Source organism: Pseudorca crassidens, chromosome 17, assembly GCF_039906515.1.
Source record: "Pseudorca crassidens isolate mPseCra1 chromosome 17, mPseCra1.hap1, whole genome shotgun sequence".
Lineage (NCBI taxonomy): Eukaryota > Metazoa > Chordata > Mammalia > Artiodactyla > Delphinidae > Pseudorca > Pseudorca crassidens.
In genome coordinates, this window is record NC_090312.1 from 25,168,122 (window position 1) to 25,190,708 (window position 22,587).

The 22,587-nt window shown below is 33.2% G+C and overlaps 1 protein-coding gene across 1 annotated transcript in view; it reads left to right on the forward strand.

Annotated features, from left to right (window-relative positions):
• Positions 1-22,587, forward strand: part of LOC137209954 (CUB and sushi domain-containing protein 3-like) — a 351,862-nt gene that overhangs the window by 232,074 nt on the left and 97,201 nt on the right. Inside the window, exon 4 of the mRNA XM_067711455.1 lies at positions 2,783-2,977. Within this exon, the coding sequence (XP_067567556.1) occupies positions 2,783-2,977 (195 nt within the window). The remainder of the gene's footprint in view (positions 1-2,782; positions 2,978-22,587) is intronic.

A 22,587-nucleotide genomic window follows, 5' to 3' on the forward strand; every position in this document is an offset into this window, starting at 1 on the left:
ATCAGAATATAGCAGGTTTTTTAATGGTGGGTTATATAATTCTTCCAGTTAATAAAACATCTTTCTTGGCTCTGCGTTTTAAAATGGATATAAACAGCTTAGAGAGAAGTCCCAAATTAAAGAGTTGGGAGGGCACAAAAAATGGAATCCATGATCAATGACTATAGAATTGGGATCTATTAAACCTGAATGTGAAGCATCCTAATAATTGTCTTCTTGGGTTACTCAATGTACAGAGAACGATGGGTAGGTTGTTGTTTTTGAAGGTTAAAGAACAAGGGCAAATGAAAGCAGGAATTTCTGAAGGTGAGAACCAGATATATTTTGGAATTATCTTCTTTGAGTTTCATTTCGAAACAGGCTAAATTCTTATCTGTTTTCTGGTTTAGAAATAATTCAGCCATAAGGCAAGGGCTAGATTAGGTAATCTATTAAAATTCCAACCAGTGTTATTATTAATTCACTGATTGACTTCATGTTTTCCTTTTGCTTTAGGTACTTTTTTCTGGCTAATGCATGTTTGTTCATTTAAATAAAAGTTAAGTTTGAGTATAGCAACTATTTAGAGCTTTCTTCTTTCTTCCTTTCATCCCTACACCTAACCACTTCTTGTAAAATAATTTGGAAACTGCTTTTTCCCCTAGATATATAACTTCATGATAATTGAAGTCCTGACCTTAATTATTTCTTAGGGGTGAGAGGGAAAGGAGTGGATTGAATCTAAGGACACAAGTTGTAGTTTCATTAAAAGTATTTCCTTTTTTATTACTATATTCAAGGGATTGAATTCTTACTCATTTCATCAAAACTTATTAACCTCACCATCTCTTACAGCAAACATCTCATCTATTAATCAATTGAATTTTCTAAAAAAGTAACTATCTCAAAATAAACTGTTCATTTTAAAAGTATTTTGTAAAGAATGGCTGAAAATTTATAGACAATAAATATGTTTTAAATTTTACTGAAAATGAATCTATAAAATATGCCTTTGAGTAAAGTGAGATATTAAAAATCATTAATCTTGGTTACAGATATTTTAAAATATTTTACAGATATCAGTTTATAATGTATAATTAAATGGTGAGGAAGCTTAAGGAAATTGCCTGTTATTTATAGAAACCATTGATATTTAATTAATATTCGTCAAGTTCTTTTCTAGGATTGAGAACCTAAAATAATTGCTTTAAACTAAAAGTATATACTTCATTTCTAATGTATATAGAGCAAGTTCTATGAATCCTCAATACACTTCTCACTGATTGATCTCATTGGAAATTCATCATTGATTTTTTTCTTTTCATTACTCTTGAAAAATTAAACAGAAAAAAAAATTCATGTAAGAAACACTCTCAAAAGTACTATAAGCATATTATGGGTAAAAATATAAAATTTCAGCTTTGTTTACTGTACCAATTATCAATAAATTATGATTGCTTTTGTACAGTTATATCTACATTTTATGAAGTGTTTTATTTTGGTATTGTATTTTTACTTACTATTGTTATTGATATTTTCAATATTAGTGGTTTATAATTATTTGATTTAATGTAAAATGATATTGCATGGAATACTAACTGAACAAATAGGATGAATATCAAGACTAATTGGAAACATACTTTTTTTTTGCATTGCGACGTCTTTTTTACCTTTTTATTTTGCAGTAATTTCAGACTTTCAGGTAAATTGTGAAAATAGTACAGAGTTCCCATATACATACTCTTATCCAGCTTTCCTTAATATTAACTGCTTATGTAACCATAGCACAGTTATCAAAACTAGGAAATTAACATTTGTATAATACTATTAAGTAAGCCATAGACTTTACTCAAACTGGAATACCTTTTAGTCCATTCATTCCTTACTGTTTGTATTTCTATTGATTATTATTTGTAGTATAAAAGTAATATAATGTAAAGGTAATATAATAAAAAATTCAGAATATACTATAAGAAAAAAATAATTCTCCCCAACTTCTGCTATTTCTTTATATTTTTTCTATTTTTTCACTTAAAGTGAAAATGTATTTTTCTCTGAGATGAATATTATTTTAAAAATCTCTTATATTTGTATACTTGTATACTTTTAAGCATCAACTAATAAAATAACAGGGCAATAGGTGAATATCAGACAATTTCCAGATATTTTGCGTATTGATCTAATTAAAACTTCACAAATGTATGCACTTACTATGATAATTCTCATTGTATTCTCCAGGTTAAACACATATTAGAGCTGGAATTCTATTCCAATCTCTCCAGCTTCAAAAATATGTCCATTTTTTGCTGCACTATATTTTTCTTATTTAAGTGAAAAAAAGTTTCCACCCAGACTATATTTTTTTTCAGATAAATATTCATGGTTGGGGGTTAAGTAGAAGCATCAGAGTAATGGAGAGCATACTGATGAAACTTGATTTGCATATTATTATGTTAGTAGAATGTAACTTTGAAGAAGCCACATAAATGGTATTGATCTTTTCATCTGTAAAATATGAGTAATAAATACTAATTTAAAAAATAGCCACAAACTTAAACAATATAAAGTATCTAAATTTTGCTGGCATGAAGAATGACACCTAATATCTATTCAGTAAAATTTCATTCCTTTCCCATACTTCTCTGTTTATGTAATTGAAATAGCAGACATTTCCATTTCTCTGTAAATCTTCTTAAAAGGAAAAAAAAAAAGACACCTGTATCTACATATAATTTTATAAATGTAAAATGTTAAAATATATATTAAAATAACTGTAAACTCTTCTTTTCCCTCCCTTCTATAGAATTGCAGAGTAGCTCTTGTGGAAACCCAGGAGTTCCACCCAAAGGTGTGCTATATGGTACAAGGTTCGATGTTGGGGACAAGATCCGCTACAGCTGTGTAACTGGATATATCCTTGACGGCCACCCTCAACTCACCTGTATAGCCAGTTCAGTTAATACAGCCTCATGGGATTTTCCTGTTCCCATCTGTAGAGGTAAAGAAAAAAATAATGTTTATTTTTATGTTGACTGAATATTCGTTTGACATAATGAAAATATTTTAAAAATAAGAGTGATAATCAGACAGTATATTTGCAAAACATATTTGGTGCTTGTTTCTTTTATAAAATCTGAAGCTTAGAAAAAGCACATACAGTACATGAAAGATTAAGAAAAATACTTAGGACATTGTGAAATGAGACAATGGATTATATTTTTATATTTCTATACATATTTATACATACATTGTGTATATATGTGTCTTGATGTTTGTACTGGAAAAACATGGAGTTTATGATGCTTAGAAATTTAGTTAGGCTGTCAAAATCATGATTTTGTTTTCATTTTGAAATATTGACTGAATCTATGAATCTTTTAAAGATTTCTGGTAGAGAGTTTAGCATGGGAATTCGTGAAATTAAGAATGCTGTATAATTTATTATTGATACTAATAAGGATCACTTGTATTATGGGGAAAACATAGTAATATACTAATGTAGACAAAGGTACAAAGTACATAGCCTGGAAGACAGAACATGTTCAACATTAGCTGAATTCGTGCATGAATCTTGCCCAAAAAATTCTCTGGAGAAATCATGATCTCAAGTCATCTGCCCATTTTTTGATCAGGTTTTGTTGTTGTTGTTGAGTTTTATGAGTTCTTTTTCTATTTTGGTTATTAACCCCTTATTTATTATAGGATTTGCAGATATCTTCTCCCATTCATTAGATTGTGTTTTCATTTTGTTGGTCCTTTGCTTTGCTGTTCAGAAGCTTTTTAGTTCGATGTAGCCCCATTTGTTTATTTTTGCTTTTGTTTCCTTTTCCTTAGGAGACATATCCAGAAAGATATTGCTAAGATCGATGACAAACAGTGTACTGTCTATGCTTTCTTCTAGGAGTTTTATGGTTTTGGGTCTTATATTCAAGTCTTTAATCCATTTTGAGCTGATTTTTGTATATGGCATAAAATAGCAGTCTAATTTCATTCTTTTGCACGTGGCTGTCCAGTTTTCACAGTGCCTTTCACCGCAGAGACTATCCTTTGTCAATTGTGTGTTCTTTGCTGCTTTGTCATAAATTAATTTTCCATATATATGTAGTTTTATTTCTGGGCTCTCAATTCTACTCCATTTGAGCTCTATGTATGTTTTTCTGCCAATATCATGCTGTTTTGATTATTATAGCTTTGTAATGTAATTTGAAATCAGTGTGATATCTCCAGTTTTGTCCTTTTTCCTTGGAATTGCTTCAGCCACTCGGTGTCTTTTGTGGTTCCATATAATTTTTAGGGCTTTTTGTTCAGTTTCTGTGAAAAATATTGCCGGAATTTTGATAGGGATTTCATTGAATCTGTAGATTGGTCTAGGTAGTATGGATGCTTCAACAGTGTTAATTCTTCCAATGTTAATTCTTCTAACATTTTAACAGTGTTAATCCATGAGCTGAGCGTGGAATATCTTTCCATTTCTTTGTGTCTTCTAGGCATTTATTACATTGAAATACTCTTTTCTATACTTATTTTATTGAGAGTTGTCATAAATGTGTGTTGAATCTTGTCAGATGCTTTGTCTGTATCTATTGAGTGGAACATATATTTATTTTTCATTTTGTTAATGTGATATATGTGTGTGTGTGTATGTATATATACACACACAGATACGTGTGTGTGTGTGTGTGTGTGTATATATATATATATATCTCACATTGCTTGATTTGCAGATGTTGAACCATCCTTTAATTCTAGGAATAAATCCCACTTGATCATGATGTATGCTCTCTTAAAATGCATTGTTGTTATTCAGTTTAGTAATATTTGTTGTAACATAATTTTAATAGTAACATAAATAGTAACATTAATAGTAACATAATTTTTGCATATATGTTCATCAGATGTTGGCCTGTAATTTCCTTTTCTTGTGTGTACTTGCCTGGTTTTAGTATCAGGGTAATGTTGGCCTCATAAAATGAGTTAGGAAGCATTCCTCCTTTTCAATTTTTTGGAAAAATTTGAGAAGAATGGGTGTTAAATATTCTTTGAATATTTGGTAGAATTCACCTGAAAAGCCGTTTTGGATCTGGAATTTTGTTTTTTGTGAGGTTTTTGATCATTGTTTTAATTACCTTATCAGTTGTCTATTCAAATTTTTTATTTCTTTATGATTTAGTCTTGGAACATTGTATGACTCGAAGAATGTATCCATTTCTTCTTGATTGTCCAATTTGTTAGTGTATAGCTGTTCGTAGTATTCTTTTATAATCCTTTGTACTTCTGTGATATCTTTTGTTGCTTCTTCCCTTTCTTTTCAGATTTTATTTATATGCACCTTCTTTCTTCTTTTTTTTTCCTTAGTGATTGGTTTATCTAAAGGTTTATCTTTTCAAAGAATCAGCTCTTAATTTCATTGATCTTTTCTATTGTCTATTTAGTCTCTTTTCATTTATTTCTACTCTGATCTGTATGACTTCCCTTCTTCTACTCAGTTTGGGATTTGTTCTTTTTTTTTTTTTTCCCCTAGTTCTTTTAGGTTAGATTGTATATTTGATATTTTTCTTATTTCTTGAGGTAGGGCTGTTTGGCTATAAACTGCCCTCTTGGTACCACGTTTGCTGCATCTGATAAGTTTTGGTATGTTGTATTTTCATTTTCATTTGTCTTCAGGTGTATTTTTTAATCTTCCTTTGATTTCATCATTGATCCAATAGTTGTTCAGTAGCATGCTGTTTATGTTTCACATATTTGTGATTTTTTTAGCTTTCTTCTTGTAATTGATATCTAGTTTCATACTATTGTGATCAGAAAAGATGTTTGATATGATTTCAGTCGTCTTAAATTACTGAGACTCTTTTTTGTGTGTTCCAAGAAATGCTCTATCCTTGAGATGTTCCATGTGCACTTGAGAAGGTTGTGTGTTCCACATTTGGATGTAATGTTCTGTAAATTTATTAAGTCCATTTTATCTAGTGTTTCATTTAAGGCCACTGTTTCCTTTTTGACTTTCTCTCTGGATCATCATTCACTGATGTAAGTGGGATGTTAAAATCCCCTACTATTATTGTGTTGCTCTCAGTTTCTCACTTAGTTCTGTTAATAATTATTTTATATATGTTGGTGCTCCTATTTTAGGGGCATATGTATTAATAACTGTTGTGTCTTCTTGATGAATTGTATCTTTTATCATTATAGTATTTCCATATCTGTCTCCTTATCATTTTTTGGTTTGAATTCTCTTTTGTCTCATATGAATATGGCTACATCCACTTTCGTTTGGCTGCCATTTGCTTAGAGTGTCATCTTCCATCCCTTCCCTTTGAGTCTGTGCTTGTCTTTAGAGCTGAGCTGAGTCTCCTGGAGAGCATATAGTTGGCTGTTGTGTTGTATTCTGTCTACCCACTCTGTGTTTCAATTGGTGAATTCAGTCCATTTACATTCGTACTTCCATTTTTTTTTCTGGTTGCTCTATATCTCTGTTTCTTTTTTTCTATTGTTTCTGTCTGCCATTTTATTTCAGTGATTTTCTATGATATAGTTCTCAGTTTCTTTTTTCTTTCCTTATTGTGTCTCTGCTCTAGATTTATGTATTATGGTTACCATGAGGTTTATATAAAACATCTCATAAATAAAATAGTCTTCTTTTATTGAAGTATAGTTGATTTACAGTGTTTCAGGTGTACAGCAAAGTGATTCAGTTATATCTTGTCTATTCTTTTTCATATTCTTTTCCATTATATGTTATTGCAAGATAGTGAATGTAGTTCCCTGTGTTATACAGTAGGTCCTTGGTGTTTATCTATTTTATATATCTGTTATTCACAATTTCCCAATTTATCCCTCCCCCCCTTCCCCTTTGGTAATCATAAGTTTGTATTCTGTCTCTGAGTCTAATTCTGTTTTGTAAATAAGTTCATTTGTATGATTTTTTAAAAATTCCACGTATAAGTTATATCGTATGATATTTGTCTTTCTCTGTCTGACTTACTTCACTTAGTATGATAATTTCTAGGTCTATCCATGTTTCTGGAAATGGTATTATGTCATTCCTTTTTATGGCTGAGTAACATTCCATTATACGTGTAATGGAATATTTTATAAATATATGTGTGTATGTATATATATATATGTGTGTATATATATGTATATACGTGTGCTGTGTCTGCTTTATCCATTCATCTGTTGATGGACATTAAGGTTGCTTTCATGTCTTGGCTCTTGTAAATAGTGCTGCTATGAACATTAGGGTGCATATATCTTTTCAAATTAGAGTTTTAATCTTTTCTGGATATATGCCCAGGAGTGGGATTGATGGATCATATGGTAGATCTATTTTTCAGTTTCTTATGGAACCTCCATACTGTTCTCCACAGTGGCTGCACCAATTTACATTTCCACCAACAGTGTGGGAGGATACCCTTTTCTCCACATCCTCTCCAGCATTTATTATTTGTTGACTTTTTGATGATGGCCATTTTGACTGGTGTGAGGTGGTACCTCATTGTAGTTTTGACATGTATTTCTCTAATAATTAGTGAGGTAGAGCACCTTTTCATGTGCCTGTTGGCCATCTGTATGTCTTCTTTGGAGAAATGTCTATTTAAGTCTTCTGTGCATTTTTTGACTGGGTTGTTTGTTTTTTTGATATTGAGTTGTATAAGCTGTTTGTATATTTTAGAAATTAACCCCTTGTTGGTTGCATTGTTTGCAAATATTCTCTCCCAGTCCATAGGTTGTCTTTTTATTTTGTTTATAGTTTCCTTTGCTGTGTAAAGGCTTTTAAGTTTAACTAGATACTATTTGTTTATTTTTGCATTTGTTTCCATTATCCTTGGGGACAGATCCAATAAAATATTGCTGTGTTTTATGTCAAAGAGTGTTTTGCCTATGTTTTTCTCTAGGAGTTTTATAGTATCCAGTCTTACATTTGGGTCTCTAATCAACTTTGAGTTTATTTCTGTATGTGGTGTTAGAGAATGTTCTAATTTCATTCATTTACATGTAGCTGTCCAGTTTTCCCAGCACCACTTATTGAAGAGAGTGTCTTTTCTCCATTGTATATTCTTGCCTCCTTTGTTGTAGATTGACTATAAATGTGTGGGAATATTTATGGACTTTCTGTCATTTTTATGTGTCTGTTTTTGTGCATGTGCCATACTATTTTGATAACTGTGGCTTTCCAGTATAGTCTGAAGTCAGGGAGCATGATTCCTACAGCTCCATTCTTCTTTCTCACGATTGTTTTGGCTATTTGGGGTCTTTCGTGTTTCCATACAGATTTTAAAAAATTTTGTTCCAGTTCTGTGAAACATGCCATTGGTAATTTGATAGGTATTGCATTTAATCTGTAGATTGCCTTGGGTAATATGATCATTTTAACTATATTGATTCTTCCAATCCAAGAACATGGTATATCTTTCCATCTGCTTGTGTGGTCTTCATTTTCTTTCATCAGCATCTTACAGTTTTTGGAGTACAGGTCTTTTGCCTCCTTATGTAGGTTTATTTGTAGGTGTTTTATTCTTCTTGATGTGATGGTAAATGGGATTCTTTTCTTAATTTCTCTTTCTGCTATTTTGTTGTTAGCGTATAGAAATGCAACAGATTTCTGTATATTGATTTTGTATCCTGCAACTTTATTGAATTCATTGATGAGCTCTAGTAGTTTTCTGGTAGCATCTTTAGGATTTTCTATGTATAGTATTATGTTATTTGCAAACAGTGACAGTTTTACAGCTTCCTTTCCAATTTGGATTCCTTTTCTTTCTTTTCTTCTCTTATTGCTGTGGCTAGGACTTCCAAAATTATGTGGAATAAAAGTGGCAAGAGTGGGCATTCTTGTCTTGTTCCTGATCTTAGCGGGAATGTATTCAGCTTTTCACCATTGAGTATGATGTTAGCTGTGTGTTTGTCATATATGGCCTTTATTATGTTGAGGGTTTTTCCCTGTATGTTCACTTTCTGGATAGTTCTTATAAATGTATGTTGAATTTTATCAAAAGTTTTTGCTGCATCTATTGAGATGATCATATGGTTTTTATTCAGTTTGTTAATGTGGTATATCAAACTGATTGATTTGTGGATATTGAAAACTCCTTGCATCCCTGAGATAAATCCCACTTGATCATGTTGTATGATCCTTTTAATGTGCTGTCGGATTCTGGATAATTCTCCATAAGTGTGACTTTAAGTTTGGTTTCTGGAGAATTTTCTTTTTCGTGATGCTGTGTTACCATGGTTTTTCATGGGGCTTGATGAGCTGTTCTTATGCCGGTACATTTGAAGTAGTGGATACATTTCTTCTTTAGATGAATGTTCTTTATTTCCTTGATTCTAATGATTTAACAGATTAGTAGTCAGAGGCCTTTCTTTTGTTTTTCAGCAGCTTGTGCTATAGCACTGTTTTTGGTTTCTCTTACCTGAGCTGCCTGTAGTTATATTTGAGAATCACCACTTTCCACCCTCTACCACCTTTGCTAGAGGTATTGCCTTGTACCATCATTGTAGCTGCTTGTGCCTCGCTGCTGCTAATGATGCTGTTGTAGCTGGCATCATTACCTGGGGCACTGGGATGGCAAGAACCTACTCTGTGCCCAGGATCTCCTGAGTCTCAGGCTCTGCTACAGTGGAGGGAGTAGGAGAGTAGGGAGTGAGCTGGAGTCTCGGTTGCCTCTACTGCATCTGGGGTTATTAGGTTTGCATGTGCTACTACTGTGGATGGGCAGGGCTGCAGTGGTAGGCACCTTCATGGATGGAGAGACCAGTTGCAGGCTCAACTGCCACTGCTGCCTGGTTCCCTGTGAGCCACTGTGGCTGGGAGGCTGGAGTTATGTATGCCTCCTTCCCTGATGCTACCAGGTTCTCTGGGACTGTGCGCTCAGCTGCTGTGGTTGGGGGTTCAGGATCTCAGGCACTGTCTCTGCTTTTCTTCTGATTCTGCCTTCTCTATGTATTCCAGTCCATCCACCTTTACATGTACAAATGTGTGGAATTCTCCAGCACCCTGGTGTGCTGGGCCAAGTCATATTTGTTGAGTTATGGATTTTTACTGGTTGTAGTTTGAAGAGGAGAAACAAAGAGAGCATCTCTCGTTCCACAGTGATGCTGATGGCACCCCTATCTACTTCTATGACTGCTAATTAACTATCGTTTGCTTAAGTATTTATAGTATATTAGGAAATTTATAAGCATGCTCACTTTTAAATTTCACAGTATGAAACTGAAACTAAAAAATTTAAAAAAATTGTTCAGGGTTACTCAAGAAATGTCAAGAACCATGAAGAGTTTGAGATTTTACTTGACTTGGAATTAACGATTTCTCTGCCATAGTTTCTTGGATGGTGATAGAAGACACAAGACTCTTGGGTCAGAAACAAAGGAGAGTTTATTATTCACAGAAGTGTCAGGAGACAGAGCATCAGCGTTTGTTCCAGTTCTCCAAGCCCAGTTCCCATAGAATGTATGAAGAGTATGAGATATCTGCATATGTAGTATGTGTTGTTACAGGAGAGGAATCATGAGCTTCAGGACAAATACCTCTGAAAAGATAGTTTGGTACAAAGAGAAGAAGGACAGTTGGAATCTCTGCTTGCAAGATGTACAGAAACATTAGAGTCTGATGAAGAAATTTTTCCTGATTTGGGGTGTGGTGGGGGGGATGCCAGATTTGAACCCATTCGGTCAGGTTCCAAAGCCTTAGCTTGTTATCCCTTTGATACTTCACCAAAATTATTTGCATCTCTCTTCAAAAATGTTTAATAACAAGATAGTAAATGGAGTTTTATATGTGAATCAGTCCAAAAATGTTTAGTCAATTTTTTAAATGCATAAAACTCCCTTAATCAAAAGGACTTTTTAAGGTACTTAAAACCAAGAAGTGTTTTAAGAGGTTTCAGTGGAGTATTCCCAACACTATCCTAGAGTTAATTTCCTTTGTGGGGCTCCTTTTTTCCCTTCAGCTAAGAGCCTATGGGGTCAGGAAGATCTGAATCTAAATACTCATTCTTCCACTTACCTACTAGGGCCTTTGAGCAAAAATTACATTATTTTAGAAACTATTTCTTTAGCTATAATAGAATTAATAGAAATACCAAAATCACAGTACTGTTGGAGTTTAATATGATAGCATATGTAAAGTGTCAGTTACATACAAAGTTATTTATGTAGCTCTATCTTTCCACTTTTCCTTAGCACTTGTTACCATCTTCTCTTTAAAAAAAGGAATTACAGTCAATAAAATCTTGATGGATAATATCATTTATACTTATATCCAAGTCTAAACTTCCAACCAGCACTTCTGTTTTTGTTGTTGATTTTGTTGCCATTTTGTTTGTTTTTGCCAGGGCATATACTCTACTTCCCTACTCGTCATCTTCAAGTCCCTTCAGGCATATTTTCTTTGACTCCTATTCTAACCTCTATGGCTTTTATCTATCAAAAAATGGCGCCCATTGTTTTTTTGAAATTCTGTCTCCTCAATTTCATTTTGCCAAGCTTACCTTTTTTTCTCTTTATCAATAATACTGATGAATACATTTACTCATTCAAATATATTTATTAAGGGCCTGCTTTGTGCAAAGCATTATTTCATGTGATGAGGATCAAAATATGATTAAGAAACACATCTTGCCTTTAAGAACCCAGTTCTAGTGGGACTGATCGTAATGTAATCAAGTAGTTACAGTAATGTGTGATAATTGCTTTAATAACAGAATGTATGGAATTTTAGGCACCTTGATAAGGAAGACCTTAATTTCTCCCAGTTGAGTGGAAGGGAGTTGAGGTTGGAACAGTGCTTTAAGAGAAAATTTCACAGAGGACTTGCTAAAAATACAAACTGTATAGAGCAAGAACTTTTTCAATGAGGCAATAATTTTCCTTTCTAGCCTCAAAAGTAGTTCTCATGTATTACTAATATTCACTGGCTAAAGGTGGAGTCTATGAAGTCATACTTCATAGAGTGTATGATCTAGTTTTCTAAGGAACAATTTACCACTAGCCATTTTTTTTTAATTAAAACTTAAAAGAGTAGAGGGATAGTGAATTTGGATTTTGTGTGTTTGCCATTTTTGGAAAAAAAAAAAAAAGACTATTCAGTCCATGGCTTCCCTGCTCTACTCTTTGCCACTTGATAGCACACTGATTCTTTAATTTATAACTTTGCAGGGGGCTGATAACATTGTAATGATCTGCTTATTGCTTTCCCTGGAGTTTACATATTCTCTCCTTGATGAAACCTTTGCTTTTAGAGAGTTGTTTTGGTGATCCCTAACCATGATAGTTTAAGAAAAAATGAATGCCTCATCAACCTAGAGAGTATGGTGCAAGGGTTTTTGTGTTTACAAGCACGATGAACTTTATCAACACCATCTGCTAGTATTTGTAAAGGTATTTAACTGCTTGATGCTGGGCTAAACAATATTCCATAAAAAGTGAAACCAAATTCCTGTGCACTAAGTCTGGAATGAAAATACCTGCCATACATACCTGTTCTGCACTTCTCCCTTTGATAGACATTCCATGCCATTTATTTCACTGAGCTTTAATGTGGCCTCAGAGTCCTCAACTCTGTGCTCCCAACACTTCTTACAAATTAAGAGCAGTTGGCAGACAAGGTGAAATGGATTTGCTAGTCCTAGATTAACCATTCTAAAATTCATAATGATATTCTATATTCAGAATGGCATTTTGGTATACACAACCTGGGGCAAACTAATAAAAGTGCATGTGAAAGTTACACATAAATTAAGTGTAACTTTGAATTTTTCTACCACACTTTCCATTACTATCTTGACAACGTTATCTGGGCACAAAATCATTCATTAGCCTTATCGTTTCAGATAAAGGGATCTGGTCTCTTTATGTGAACGGCTGTATTTAATAGTAATGAGGAAAACATTTTCTGCATGCCTTTTAATAAACATGCAAGAGAAGCGTAAATCATTTGATAATGGGGTTATTTTATCACCTCAAAGACTACCAAAATCCTAGTGATGTCAGGCTACAAGGAAAAATTGACAAGTGTCTCAGGTCACTTGCTGTTTCTTCATCTCTCCCAGGAAAATGTAGGCTGTTCTATCAACAATCAGGCCAACACTCAACCACCTTCTCATGTACCCTAACCTTGTTCTGAAAAGTTCATTTGTGTGATTAAAAGGATGAAAATGTCCTGATTAAATTGTCTTAGTAGTGTCCAGTATGATGGAGCAAAGATTGCAAGACTTGTCTTTAAGGGTATTAGATCCATGAGCTGATTTGCCTTTCTGCCACATATTACTGGAATGTTGTTTCTTTTGTCAAAAATTGAATATTTTTACTTATCTCAGGAGATTGTAAATTTAGAGAGACTGGATTAAATGAGATAACATTTTTAAAATGTTTCTATAATGCTTAGCACATAGAAGGTACTCAAAAATTACAAATAGTTTCAAATACATGAAAAAATAATTTAAAAAAATAATATAGAAGTAATAGCTATCACTTGTGTTATATATGTGTTTAGAATATTTTAAAATATCCATTGCCAGTTAAACATATGCCTATAGCTCCAAGATATTTTCTTTAAAACAAGAGAGTAAAAAAGTCTGCAAAGAGTGGACTTTGGTCTGATAAAAGCTTTGGTTTCCTTTACATGTCTGCCACTGAGAAGATATAGAATCTTTATGTGGATATTTAGTGTTTCAGGTCTCAGTTTTCTCATCTGTAGGATAGGGGAGTCCTTACTACTTGATAGTTACTATAATGAGGATTATATTAGTTAATATATATAAAATACAGACTCCATAATATTCAACAAGTAGTGATTACTGCCTTACTTCTTACTTGATGATAGTCATCATCAAAACAGGTATTTGAAAACCGGTCTAGATATATCCATTCTATGACCATACAGGCAGAGGAATGAATTTTTCTCAGAGTTGTAGTAGTTAAGGGGACCTTTAAACCCCACATTAGCCTAACACATTAGATTGGGATCATCAAGTAATAAACATCAGTGGTGAAAATATGTTTCCCATGGGTAACCGCATTTCTGAGTCATTAATTTCTGGAAGTTCTCACATTTGAAATATATTCAGTAATTAAACTGGTATCTACTAAGAAGTCACTATGCACATGCCATACAGCTAAGAGCCATGGTAATTGAAACAGCCCCAGGCTTCATGAAACTCATAGTCTACTGAATATGGGAACTTTTATTTGGAAGATGATCTATTTGGTGACCTGGGTTATTGTCCAAATGTGTGTACTTTAATTCCATGCAAAAAGATAGAGTGGCATTCTTGTATAAGAAATAGGTGCTGGCCTTCTGTGTATTTCTGATATTTAGAAAAGAAAGTTGGATTTCTATATTTTTACCATATAATTGTCTGCTGCTGCAATTAGCAGTCAGCATTCTCTTTAACATTCAACTCACACATTATTTTCCCCACTAGGTATTTGTGAGTTACATCTTCCTCCATTCAGGAAGCTGTTTATTATTTTTTCCTTTTCCATCCTGTATATAAAAACTCAAACGTTTCTGTTGCCTTACTCTATTGTCCAAGTTTTTTGTTCCTTCATATGTCATTCTCATTTTGAATTAATCCATTTTGTTTGACAATAAAGAAATGGTCATTAAGTCTGTATTTTTTTGGTATTATATGTTATTATAATGTATTGTTAATTTATAGATGTTTGTGTTTTTTTCCTTAATGGAATGATTTCCACTTCTTTCTCTTTCTCTACAATTCCTAGAAAGATGCTGACAAAGTGTATTTTGAAAATCAAACACAAAAATCAGTTTCTTTTTGAGGCAACTGAGTCTTCAATTGTTTATGCCTATTCTGTGTAACTTTAAGCCATATATTTCTGTGGAGACTTTTGTTTATTTGGAGTTTTTTGTTTATCTGTTTTGATGTGTAAGAATTTAAAGTATTTGTTCTAAATGAAAGATTCATATTGCTTGAGGAAAGTTTATATAGTTTGATAATGTTATACCCAAAATAAAAACAGAATTTTATAAATATTAAGCAGTACTCATTTCTAACACTTACCTACATTTCAAATCTTGTAGAAAGAAAGAAAAATTATACTGTCTCAGTGCTCACAAAGAATTCACATGATTATTTGGGACCATGACTTACAGAAAAGATGATGGAACATGCTTAGCCAAAAATATATTGACAGCTTCAGAATTCCCTGTGGTGAAATAGATTGTTTAATGCATGATAAGAACCTTGAAGAGCAATCACCTAACTTCCTACTAGGATATAAACTCAGTGAACCACACCAATGACCATCTGGTATTCTATTGCTCTTTGTAAAGCCATCACTCCAAAGATAAGGCAAAATAATTTAGGAAAATGACATTGAGTAATGTCATGTGACACATGGCTAGCTATGTGGACTAGCTTCATGTGAAAAGTCCTTTTTTTGTGTGCTAAGAAAGCACAGTAAACAAAATTTTTATAGGAATCATTCTAGAAGGACACTTCATACATTTTTGGCTTGGGCTCTTTCTCTCCTATGCAGTATTATTGGTCACCTTAGTAAGTTATGTTAAGTGTGTGTGTGTGTTTGAGCCATTCAGTGATGAAAGATCTTTCGTGCAGTTAATACTAGAAGACAAAATTTAAATGTTGAAATTTGAATGCCTTCAGAAATTCTACTTTTTTGGTCTATTGCTCAGTGTGCTTGAAGTCTAAATTCTTTCTACAGTCACTTTTCTTAGGATTTTCCCAAGTGCAGATCTGACTCAACAAAACAAATAATTTGCTTTTTTACTATATAATTGTTATGTATGTAAAACTGGTGCTAAGTATCTTAAATATTGAAGGAGTCTTGAAAAATAAGTATTTTATCTATAGCTTTTAATGGTTCCATATTTATGTCACTAATTCCTTGTATTTTTGAGTAAGACAGTTTTCCCTTCATTTATTTCTCCTTATGTTTGAGGTTACCCTAGCATTCAAACTAAGTTACAATTTTAAGGTCACTTATTATATATTTGTATTTGACTTATAGCTAATGTAAAAAAGGCAGATGATGTAGCATAAAAACATGATTTACACAGTAAATAAAATAAATGAGAATAAGGATAACTGTGTTAAGAGAAAATAATGGAAGAGCAAGTTGAAACCAAGAGCAAAGTTAATATACAAAAGTGATGTTCTGTATTCTTATATACTTGTTAAAATCAACATTAAATTTGGCTTTAATCCACCTGGGAACCTAAACAAATCTGGAGAGCATTATTAGTTCATAGTCTCACAAAGCAAACAATTTGTGAGGGAAGACCACACTTACTAAGCAGAGTGCAAAATTTCTTATGCAATACAACATGAAGAAGGCACAGTATACTCTAATGTCTATGTCCTATATTAGTAAATATGAACTCAGAGAATGAGCTTCCCAGGGTTGCATCACATCTTACTGATGTGTAAATGAGGCCTTGTTATTGAAAAGATGGAGGATCGTATTCATAGAATCAATATAATCAAACAACACATGCCTAATGTCATTGGCCATTATCAGTGACGTACAAACCCAACTATCTAGATTTAGTTCTGACCCAATTTTTGTATATTTTCGAAATGTGAATCTCTTTGTTAGTTTGTACATGTGAAATTCGATGTGAAAATTCATCATCTGAGAACAGAAGCAAGGGCATAATATTTCTGCATTAATATGATCTTGTCTTTTACATTTTGTCATTTAATAGATGTGTAATTAATTTCAAAAATAAGTTAGTTTTTTTATATTTAGACATCTTATACAGGAAATTCAGTGTGAATATAGTTAACAAAACTTTATATTTAGCATGAATCTTTAACTGCTTATTGTAAATATATTAATGATTATTCCAAATTTTTTGAAAATGTTATATGATTGTGTTTATCATAGCTCTTCCTTAAATGGCTGTTGTTCCTGAATCTTTATATCTACAATGAAGAAAATGATTCTAAACAACTAAGATGAGGTCATTGTCAATGCCACTGCATATTTAGAAAATCATCACAGTACAAAGTATAATGAGTCAGTAAAAATATCGGGCATTTTATTGCTCTAATTTTTATTCAAAAAACAGAATTTGATGGTTGAAGTGCTAATAATAAATATGTGAAAATTACAAAAAATATTTTCAAATAAAGGAGGGATAATATTTTTGTATTTATATTCAATTAAATATCTGTTGAGGGCTTCCCTGGTGGTGCGGTGGTTGGGAGCCTGCCTGCCGATGCAGGGGACAGGGGTTCGTGCCCCGATCTGGGAGGATCCCACATGCCGCGGAGCGGCTGGGCCCGTGAGCCATGGCCGCTGGGCCTGCGCGTCCGGAGCCTGTGCTCCACAACGGGAGAGGCCACAGCAGTGAGAGGCCCGCGTACTGCAAAAATAAATAAATATCTGTTGATTGACAATGATGGAGAAGAGATGCACAACAGTTGCTGATTTTAAGGAGCCTATGACATATGGAAAACACATACATAAATATATACTGTAGTAAAGTATAAACAGCCCCTTCTACTGCATCCCTCAAGAAAGGTACAAATAAAATGTCATGGAAAATCAGAGGCAGCTGTGAATCTTGTCTTGGTGAGAGGGAGATTAATCTTGATGGAGATTTGAAAAATAACTCAGATGTTCATATTGTATTGCCTTCTTTTTATCTCATATCATTTATTGAGCATTTTCTTTGGGTCAGAGACAGTTTGCAATTACCCATTTAATCTTCATACTCATGCTATACGGAGTAGATAATATCTCGATCCCCATTTTATAGATGGGGAAACTGAAGCACAATGAGGTTAATATTTCCCAAGGTCACATAGCTAGTAAAAGGTAGTGTGAGGATTTGGATTTAAGCAGTCTGGCTCCAATACCATGTTCTTAACCTTCGTGTTATACTCTCTTCCCCATTGTCTTGATTATAAAACTTATTCTTTCCATTTTTCCTTTAGTCTTAGTCTTTGAAAATGCTTAACATTTTCTCTCAAATTAAATCTAATCAACCTTGTAAACAAAAGGTTTTAAGATTATAACAACCTGCTGTCTTGAGTTACTGTCTTGTTCTTCCAGTTTATTTCAACTCAAAATTGATTAATAATCAATTATTAATCTTTTAATAATCAATTAAAAGATTTTAATTTTAATAATCAATTATTAGTCTTTCGTTGTTTCTTTGCTCTTCACCAAACCCTTTTTCAAACTCTCAAGATGTTTCAACCTTTCTAGGATTAGGGAACAAATGTATTCAGTAATATATAATGTGTACAGTTGTAAATGTTTATAGCTGTGGTACTGTAACACATCACCTGGGGAAACTAAAAGTGAATTGACTTTTGCTGGTGGAGACAAATGTAGAGAGGAGAGGTTATAATTTCAACTGAGAAGATCATTTGAAATCATCTTTAGGAGAGTTTTAAAGCTCAGATTTATCCTCTAGGCGGGTGTAAGCCATTAAGTAAGTGTATTTGAACATTTTTGAGATGGTAAGCTTGTTTTTTTGGCAATATGGCATTTATGTAAATGTATCCATTGTAAATGAGAGAGCATCGGCAATAGGCAGAAGGTTTGTGTCCTCCATTTTGCACTTGCGTGCACACACGCACACACAGTTTGCACAGAGTTGGATGATAGTCGAAGGATGTTTCTATTTATCATCCAGCTTATCTATTCAGGTTTCTGTAACAAAATAACATAGACTGGGTGACTTATAAACAACAGAAATTTATTTCTCACAGTTCTGGTGGCGGGGAAGTCTAAGATTAAAGCACTGGTAAGTTTCAAACATGAATTTTGTGGAAACACATACATTTAGTCTATAGCACCATCTCAACAATAATAATAACACACCTAATATTTTTTAAGTCCTTATCATGTTCTAAGGATAGTTCTAAGAATTCTCATTTTACCTTTATAAAAACTTACCAATAAGGTATTATGATTTTCTCACTACAAGTATCCACTGAGGCAGGTAGAGGTTAAAACCCTGCCAAAGTTCACACTGGAATAGGAGTTAGAACCGAGTAAACTAAAAACCATTATCTGTAAAATCTTAGTAAGATTTTAGAACCTGTAACTTTCCAATGATGATAATTCTTCCTATGTGCATTACTCTGAATTCATTGAAAGCAAGACTACCCCAATCACTTGTCAGTGGGGGATGAATTCCCCATCAACTGATTTAGACAAATCAAGGTTCATCCCCCAGGACATCTGTAAATGCACAGAAGATAGACTAAAATTTTCATTAGCAATGAAAAATTTGAGTGGCTGTTGATATCTACCTTAGTGTAACTAGTTAAAGCTTAGTTAGGAACATGCTGCTGTTAGCCCTGTAACATTTTCAGAAAGGTCATATTTAAATTCCTTGTAGGACTATCTCTCCTACATGTTTTAGCATATTTAGTGCATGATCTGTTTTGATTTAACATCTGTCCCCTGAACAAAACATATTGTTCCTGGATCATATTGCTGGTGATTTCTTTGAGGATAAGGAGAGAATTTCTAGGTAATGGTCAGAGATAAAAGGATGTTATGTGGCATGTGGAAGTAGATTATTCAATGAGGGCATTTTAATGATTTTCTTCCTTAGCAATACCCAGTAATCTCAACAGGAAAGTGTCTAGTTGTATGAGAATAATTTGTCTCTGTGAAACCTTCTAAAGTTTAACTAAATTTAATTTAAATTAACAAAGTAAATATTACAAGTTATGGTCCATTTTTCTTTATATGCTATGAATACACAAGGTCTTGGGAAAATTAGTTTGTTTCATATCATAGCATTTTTACAACTGACACTCAAAATTTAGAATTCTTACTATTTTGAGTTACTTTCAACATATAATCCAGAGTTAAAAATAAAATTAAAGATAGAAAAGGAATAAAGAAAAAGTAGAAAAGAGAGAATGTGAAAATGTTTAAAATATTGCTATATGACCAAATATTTTGTGTACCTTAGCCATTGATATTTAGTGGATTCAGTATTAAAAAAATATTATCATCATTTCCACACATTCACTTGAATCAATGGAAATAGTCTAATATGCATCAATGAGCCTTCCATTTTAAGTAATTTATTATTGAGGAATATGTTAAACAACCTTGCAGAGTCTTTCCCAGATGATTATAGAAGGAAAATTTAGTAAGGTTATTTCTCATATTAGTATAAATTATGATTTTCCAAATTATTCCCCAGTAAAACTTGTTAACAAGTTATATAGATAAGCAATTGAAAGTACTTGACTCCATAAATTCAAAAAACATTTATTCTATCAACTTGTGTTTTCAGTAAAATCAAGATATCATTCTCACCTACAGTTATTTACCAAAGGGTCAATGACCATCATTTCTCTACTCTTTGGTATATGGCTTTTTTAGTGTTGTTTTTCCTGAGCACCAGTGTTTTGATTAGCTTATAAGAGATGAAGCTTTCATTCTATAATACTCTGACTTCAGTTAGCAGGAGTAGTGAGCAGAGGCCACTTTCATTATTTTCCGTCATTTGAACAATAATGCAATCAATTTATATCCCACAGTGTTAATCAAGTGAACTTTAAGTGTATTTTCTATTATTTTGTAGGAACAAATTATTAGTGAGGAGTAATTTAATCATTTAATTAGAACCTCAGTCAGTTTCATCGATTTTTCTTTTCTTTTTTTTTTTTTTTTTTTTTGCGGTACGCAGGCCTCTCACTGTTGTGGCCTCTCCCGCTGCGGAGCACAGGCTCTGGACGCTCAGGCTCAGTGGCAGTGGCTCACGGGCCTAGCTGCTCCATGGCATGTAGGATCTTCCGGGACCGGGGCACGAACCCATGTCCCCTGCATCAGCAGGTGGACTCTCGACCACTGCGCCACCAGGGAAGCCCTCATCGATTTTTCTTAATTAAATTTAGGTTAATTCCTCTGCCCTCATGAGTAATTCAGCTCAAGAGAGATATTATAATGAACATCTGTGGAGATGTTTGAGATGAAGTGACTGCAGTTCAGGAAGAAAAAAAAGTAAGAAAAAATGTCTTTTCATTTTAATACATCAAAATTGACTAATGTGTGGCTTGTATCGGTTAGATTAGGCTAGGTCATGCGGCAACAACAAATAACCCTATAATCTCAGTACCTTCATATAATGAAAGTTAAATATTTTCTCAGTCTACCTATAGAATGCAAGCAGCAGAGGGGCTCTGCTTACCATAGTCATTGGCTAACTCAGGGTTATAGAGGCCCCATCTCAGGACATTTTCCCATAACTTCTAATGTAGGGGCAAAAAAGGACAAATGGCAACTAGATAGTGTTTCTTAAAACTTTGGTCAGGAGGTAAGACAGGATATATCTATTTTTTATTTCATTGGCTAAAACAAGCCACGTGACTCCAAATGGTATCGAATTGCATCCTACACAAGCATAGAAGTAGCAGAATATTTATAAATATTCATAATACTTCCAACATGGCTTTTAGGAACAGATATTATATCTGGAGTTTCTAATGAGGGCACCCCCTTTTCTTAGGTAAAAAACCATCAATATTGGCTAACGGGCTAAGGAATCTCAAAGACACTTGAGTACTGGGACTCCTTAGAAGATTTTGCTGATTTTAAGATAACATCTGGCACCATCTTTATTTTCTTCCACCATTCTTTTCCCTCCTAAATGTGGTGAAAGAAAGATTATTACTTCAAATTTAAGAAACATTTTCCCTATCATTAGTTTCTTATCGTGTGCCCATTAAAAATTTTATACATATGCATACACATCTATATGTTTATACATATTTATAACCCAAATGTTTTCTGATCATATATCTTTTCATAGTATAATATTTTATATGCTGTGTCCCAAGTGGATGGTTATAATGACTTTAAGCTTAGGTTTGCAGTTGTACTCAGGGATAGACTCTTTGACCTTTGAAAGGATAAAAGAAAATATCACTACCTGTTTCAGTTTGCTTCAAGGATGAAATTGGGTAACTTGCACTTGAAAACTGTGAGCTTAGAGTCAACTCAAGTGATGATATTCAACTTTATTTTATTATGTTCTCATTCATCATTTGATAAAAGTAAAATTAAAAAGCTGAAAATAATCTACGGGGGGACCTTCCTTGCCATACATGTGATTCACGAATATTTTTTCTTGTTCCTACTCCTATGCTCGTAGAATCAGTGTTGTCAGCCTTTCTCTATGTTGACATCTGTTTTTTTTTTTTTTTCCTCTTTTTCATTTTTTTGTCAGGAAGTGTTGGCATCTTGTAGGTTTAGTACATACCTGATTTATTCAATCATAATTTTCAGCACCCTTGGTTGTGGTTGCAGTATTCTTTTTCTGCCCAGATGTTTATGAACAAATACTTTCTGTGAGAAGTTCCACTCTACTTTTCCTTCTACTTATGTTTGGAAATTATTTCAAAATTCTTCATCATGAAAGGTGATTTATAAATATTTTCTAAAGATTACATTTTCCCAGGAACTGCACTAGAGGCGGAAATGTTATGGTTTAAAATTCAGAACAATGCTTTATTTAGCATTGTAACTTTTCAGAGAATAACAAATTTGATTTCTTTGCTTTTCTTTATGAGATAACCATTTTTACAGCTGTTCACAAAATTAGATTTAAATTCAGCATAGGGCAGTTATGTATTCACA